Source organism: Vanellus vanellus (genome assembly GCF_965231255.1).
Source record: "Vanellus vanellus genome assembly, chromosome: 2".
NCBI classification, from domain to species: domain Eukaryota; kingdom Metazoa; phylum Chordata; class Aves; order Charadriiformes; family Charadriidae; genus Vanellus; species Vanellus vanellus.
In genome coordinates this window covers 76573272-76579580 of record NC_138906.1, presented here as the reverse complement: position 1 = coordinate 76579580, position 6309 = coordinate 76573272, and the positions used below count along the sequence as shown (strand labels likewise).

The window sequence follows — 6309 nt, the reverse complement described above, 5'->3', positions numbered from 1 at the left end:
GGGGGTTGCGGGGCGCCGCCGTGCGCGAGAGCGAGTGTGCGTGTGCGCGCGCGAGTGTGAGCGAGAGAGACTCTGTGTGTGTGCGCGCGCGCGCGCGTCCGTGCGTGCGTGCGTGCCGGCCGGCCTGCCTGCCTGCCTGCCTGCCGGGGTGTGCGAGGAGGCAGCGCGAGGGCGAGCGGGGAGCGAGCTGCGCAGCTGCCGTGCGCGCAGCCCCGCCGCCGCCGCCAGCAGCAGCGGCAGCGGCAGCGGCAGCACCTCACTGGCATTTAGCGAGCGGAGCTGCTAGTTGCGCTGGAGAGAGACGCGCAGGGAGGAGGGGGAGGAGGAGGAGGAGGAGGAGGAGGAGGAGGAGGAGGAGGGGGGGAGGAGGAGGAGGAGAGGGAGAGGGAGGAGGAGGAGGAAGAAGAGGAAGAAGAAGAAGAAGAAGAAGAGGAGGAGGAGGAGGAGGAGGAGGAGGAGGGGAAGAGGAGGAGGAGGAGGGAGAGGGAGAGGGAGAGGGAGAGGGAGAAGGAGGAGAAGAAGAAGAAGAAGAAGAAGACGAAGAAGAAGAAGAAGAAGAAGAAGACGACGACGAGGACGAGGAGCGAGAAGAGGAGGAGGAGGAGGAAGAGGCCACACGGACACCAACTGAAACAAAGTATTTCCAAACCAGCACCCAACTCCACCTTGTGAGGCTCCCCAGCATGGCTTCCGAGGAACTCTACGAGGTAACAGCCCCCGAGCGCCGGCCCTGCCCCCCCCTCCTCACCCACCCCCCCGGCCCCGCCGGCCACCTCACCCCACCCCACCCCACCCGCCTTTTTGTTGCTCTCGGGAGAGCCGGCCGTCTTGTCACCCACACTTGCTGCGGCTGCCCCTTCCCCGCTGGGCCCAGCGCCTGCCTCTGTGTCTCTGTGTGTCCGTCCGTCGTCCCCGTCCACCGCCACCCCCCCCACCCCCCTTCCCTACCCCCTTCCCTCCCCAGTTTTGCTGGAGGAGGACGGAAATGTGACTGAAAGGAGGAGACGGCAAAGTGTTACCCGTGGCCTGCGCTCCCCTCCGTTCCCCCCCCCTCCCCCCCAGCGTTCACACAACACTTTGACTCCAGAAGGAGAAGGAAAAGGGGGGGGGGGGGGGGGAGTTGTGGGGTGCTGGATGGTGGGGAGCAGCGCTGACAGTCGCGACTTGCTCCGGGAGTGAGCACGCCGGAGTGTGAGCCCGGCGGTGTGCAAAAAAAATGGGTGCAAAAACCGAGTTATTGCATGTGTCCGGGGGGGGAGGCGGCAGGAAGAGGGGCTTTCCTCCTGGATTCGTGTCCGTACCAAAGTCCTGCGCTACCATCCTGTGCCTCGGCCATGCAGCAAGCTGCGGTGATGCAAAATATTAAAATTTAAACTCCTCGGCTCTGCGTGCTCTAACGATATGGCTAAGGTTGCGAGGGAAGCCAAAAAGATTGAAAGTTAAGGCTCCGACACGCCATCCTTCACTCGCCGCTCGGGAGGTGGCCAAAGGGTGTGCTGACGGGAGAGGAAGGTTTTTAGGGTGAAGAAGGGAATGAGGTGACAGCCGAACTCTGAATTTCCTGTCTTATGTGCGGCAATTTCACATCCTTGCCCTTAATTGAAAAGCATTATGGTTCTCTTGGATTTAACTTCCTTGTTTTCATTTTTACAAGAAGTCATCCCTGGGAGTGAAAAGCCGTTGTTGTTTTGGAGCCATTCTTGTCTTTTGGGTAAAGAAGTGGCCACCCAAAACTAAAAAGGCTTTTATCTCATACTTAATATACATCCAGCCAATGTTCTATAAAAAAATATTTATATCCAGAGGCTGGAAGGCTAAGGTCAAAGGGAGACGGGCAGCCTTCAGGACACTTGACAGAAGAAGATGTCTTACTGTACTGTTGGTGCGCGTGTGTCTCCCATTAATAGAGTTGCGTCTGGGCTGCCATGAGTGAACAGACCCGTAGAAGCCAGTGAAAGGCGCTCCAGTTGGGCATATATTTTAAGCAAGTTGACTGCTGAGTGGAGGTGCTGAACTGATGGACTAGAAGACCAAAGGCTTGTATTCCCAAGACAGATAAATCATGGTTAATTGCTTTGGCCAGTTTCCCCATCCTCATAATGTGGCTTAAGCCAATCTTGAAGGGATCATCCCTGGAAGTAGGAGGGAAATTTAGGGACCACTCTGCATGTGAAAAGATTGCTAAAACTTGCTTTGACTTTGGAAAAAGTTCTGTTGGGTTTGTGGAGTTGGGCGCATAGACTTTGCTGTGGCCAATACTTGCTCTTTGTGTGTTGCTGTGTTTGATCAAACATGGACAATGGGATATCAGTTTTGTCCAGCATAAAAAGTGACCAGAAAAATTCTGTTTGCTGGACATTGGACTGAGGTTAAGAGTGACCACTGTTCATTACTCTTCTTGGTTGTATTAAGTTGTGTTGGAAATGTTGACTTGTTCGAAAGGCTCAGTAGTCCGTTGAGCGTGTCTGTCCTCACTGGGCAGGTGGTGTGTGATGTCCGTCGGGCAAAAGCCTCTTTCAGAAAACACCTGAAGTGATAAATTACTTTTTTATTTTAAAAGTCAGACACATTCTTTAATTGTGTAAGTGCAAAGTTTATTTGAGATGCCGAAATTGTTAATGCTTTTGGACTCGGATGTGGTCAAGCTGTCTCTTTTGCAGTTTTTTTTTTTTTTTTTTGGTCTAAATTGCTGTTCATTTTTGACAAGTTTTGTCTTGTCGTGAAATTTATAGCTATGCCTGAAAAATCATAAAATAATAAATAATTTAAATATAGTGAGCACTAATTTGGGAAGTGTGTAACTGCAAGTTGACTTGAAATGTTGACTATTAGATAATTTAAACTCCTCTGTGAAGTGCCTGTGTTATTAACTGGGGGTTTACTTCTGTTTCGTGGATATTTTGTTTGTAATTCATGCCACACAATATTCTTGGAACATGGTGATTGAAATCCAGGGCCATTTGTTATACCTCCATTTTTCCTCCTGAATCTTGATTTTGTGTCTTGACTGGAAAAAGTGTATAACCTATTTGCGATTGTTAGGCTAAGTATGAATGACAACTACTACTGATATATGTCATGATTCTTCCAAAATACAAATAAGAAATCATCTTGTATACAATAAAAATGAAGGTGAGTTCCTTTTTTTCTTTTTTACTCCCCCCCCCCCCCCTTTTTTTTTTTTTAAAGAAAAAAACCCCACCTTTTATGGATTCACTTGTGTGGGGGATGATTTTTAATTTTACTCTGGATATCATCTCTGGAGAGAGAGGGCCAAAGTGTAGGCCAGTGAATTGGAATTCAAAGATCAAAACCTTGAAATACCCTTCCAGCCTGTTAGTGTGACTTTGTTGGGGTGGCAGTATAATCCTCTATGTCATTTGTTCCCAAGCATTTTAGAGGTTGTGGTAATGATTACCTGCAATTTTAGAGGGGGGGGAAGATCTGAAGAAAGTATGCGATTTTATTGAGCAACGTCAAAGAGACTTTTTTTCTAGATGGAAAGTGAAACAGGTAGTAATGTTGCCAACCTCTATGGGTGAGGTGAATAACATAGTTTTTCTGTTTGTAAGTTTCATTCTTCAAGTGACAACATGTTAGTGAGGTGGGCAGACATAGAGAAACTGGCGAACAAGACTGGTAAAGGACAAACATAAGAAAAGGTGCCGTAGGGTTGGGTTTTTTTTCCCCCAAAAATTGTTTCAATAGGCATCGTCATCTTAGGCAACTTTCTTCTTGGGTGCCTGGTGCGGTCAACGTTACTGTGGCTTTTGGAAAGTCCTTTGTACAGCTGCTTGGGCTACTTTCCTTTACATTGTGACAAGTTTGCTTTGCTTTACTGACTGGTTCCCACCCATTGAAAGGTTGTTGCTTATTCTCATGATCTTCACTGGTGTAATTATAAGTAGGGTACCCACCTGATTTGCAAGGTTCATTTGGAAGCAAACTGTTTACTCTCTGTGCAGTCAAATCACTTGACCTCCTCTGGCAGACCCTTGCAGTGATGTCTGGGATTGAAGTAATCCTGAATTGTGGTTGGCATGGCAAAATTGTTTGAAGTGTGGAAGTGATCCTGTAAAAGTACTCCCCAGGACAACTGTCTGTTAGCCAGCAGGTCAGAAGTACCAAATGGAGGTTGGTAGAGAAACAATAAAGCTGTGCTGAGTTTGGAAGAGTCTCTTTCTTATAAAATTTAATATCTTTTTCTGTACTAAGTGCGGAGGAAATATATTGATGTTCTCTGCCTGTTGGAGATTGTAACTTATCAAGTGTTGGTTGGGTTGGAATCCAGGGGGGTTGGAACTAGATGATCTTTAAGGTCCCTTCCAACTCTAACCATCCTATGATTCTATGTTTCCGTCTGTCCTCTGAGAATTACTGGTACAGCTGATGGCATACATGGCCCACTGAATCCATTTGCGTAACTGTAGCTAGGCTTGGGCCGTGATTGCTACTCTTATCAAAACGTTTCTAGTGGGTTTTACCAAGAAGCAAGCAAAGCCGTTTGTGTGAACTTTGCAAAGTGCACCTGTGCATCAGTGTCTTTTCTTCACTATGTATGTCACCTTGACGTTACTCGTAAACCTGGTGTTTTAAGGTGACTTAATCGATTTCCGTTAAAATGTTACAGGTTAACATATTTAAAGTCCCGTAGTCCAAAATTATTAATCTCTGGGTGTTTTATAGAATGGAAAATGTATTTTTTTTTCTTGATTTTTCAAGTGTCTTGCAAAATACGCATGCATTTTTTTCATCCTGATGTCTAGTATTCTCAAGGTGATATTTCACTTCCAGTGATGATTCAGTATTTTTGGTTTTATTTTTAGAACTAAAGCCTTTGATGTTAAATTATACAGATACCATGAAATTACAAACTGAAACTAATTTCAGGAGCAACTGGCTGAAGTTCTATGGCCTTGTATTAGGCTATATGTCAGATTTCATCACCTCATAAGTAAGACCCAAAAACACGTATTCCATGAAAATTTAAAATTTGTGTATACAGTAGTGGCCACAAGTCAAAAAAAGTGATCCTGTGGGCTGTTCTTCAGCTACTATGCTAGTTTTTTAAACGATAGAGTGTAGAAAACTGAAGGAGAAATGCTGTCATTTAGTCAAAAATTTGATACTGCATGGGAATTACCCATTTAAAACCAAAGTTTGTCTCTCAACCCCAGTAACACTGCAGTGATCAGATCGTCATCATGTTTCGTGTGTATTTACTAGAAAGTTTAAACATTTGTTTTGCTTAAGTTAACTGAAAAGGTAAATCCATTATCTACAGTAGGCAGCTTGGAGTTTGTTATAATTTCTCATGGTTATTTGATGAAACATTGCTATTAACAACAAATTAGAATTGCCTGTTTGGGCAATAGCTATTCCCCCCCTGCCCCCCTCCCCTTGAAATAGGTTGTTTTTATTCAACCTGTCTTGCAGGGAGTCCAAAATATCTTGGGATCTATCTTCTGCTGATTGTTTCTGATGTGCTGATTCCTAAGGTCTTGGTCAAACATCAGTGACAGTTGTTCATAAAGGGGGTCTTATAGTCATTGAGCCTGAATCTTTCCGATTTTGACAACAAGTGGTGCAAATGTTATTGCTTGTTTCAGAAGAGGTAAAAGACTAAGACTTGTTTCACTAACCCTAGCCAACTAAACGGGACTAGGAATTTACATCAGACTTTTTTGCATTGCTTCCACCCTTTAGGAACTGTACATCTGACTTAAAACAGAGTTGGGGATTAGCTGTTCATCCCCCTTTGGTGACTTTTGCTTCTTTAGACCATAGCTCTAATGCAAGAGCACTGCAGGAATGGAGCCACCGTGTTTAGTGCAAGAAACTCGGCTCTTTTCTGTGTCCCTCGCCACACTGCTTTGCACCAGCTTGAGTTCTCTCATCTCCTGTCCCAGAGGTCTAGACAGAATCAAGGAGGCCTGGTGACCCGTCTCCTGCTATAGCAGCCAGGGAAATGCCTGGTGCCCAGCCCTCCGCGGTGCTTCCACTATGCCAACATTCAGTACCTCTTGAATGAGGATAAATTATTGGACACAAAGGACTTAATGACATATGCCACAGCCCCTTGTTCCTCAGGAAGGTTGGTGTAGCTGGAACAGCGTTAGCGATGCTGTGTCCCTCTGACTTCTCAGCTGGTGCAGCTTCATTTCTTCCTGACCGCTGTAGTGTTTCTGACCTGTGCCAAAGTGGTGGAAAAAACCAAGTTACTTACAGTTATGGTTTCATCTCCCTCAGATAAATACTCCATGCTTGCAAAGACTGTATTTGATACAAAACTTTGATGACGAGAATGAC

The 6309-nt window shown here is 45.9% G+C and overlaps 1 protein-coding gene across 1 annotated transcript in view; it reads left to right on the top strand.

The window, feature by feature from the left end:
- The first annotated feature begins 399 nt into the window (after nucleotides 1–399).
- Nucleotides 400–6309, top strand: part of CDYL (chromodomain Y like) — a 101722-nt gene continuing 95812 nt past the window's right edge. Inside the window, exon 1 of the mRNA XM_082499006.1 lies at nucleotides 400–707. Coding sequence (XP_082355132.1) covers nucleotides 684–707 — 24 coding nt within the window. The 5' untranslated portion in view covers nucleotides 400–683. The remainder of the gene's footprint in view (nucleotides 708–6309) is intronic.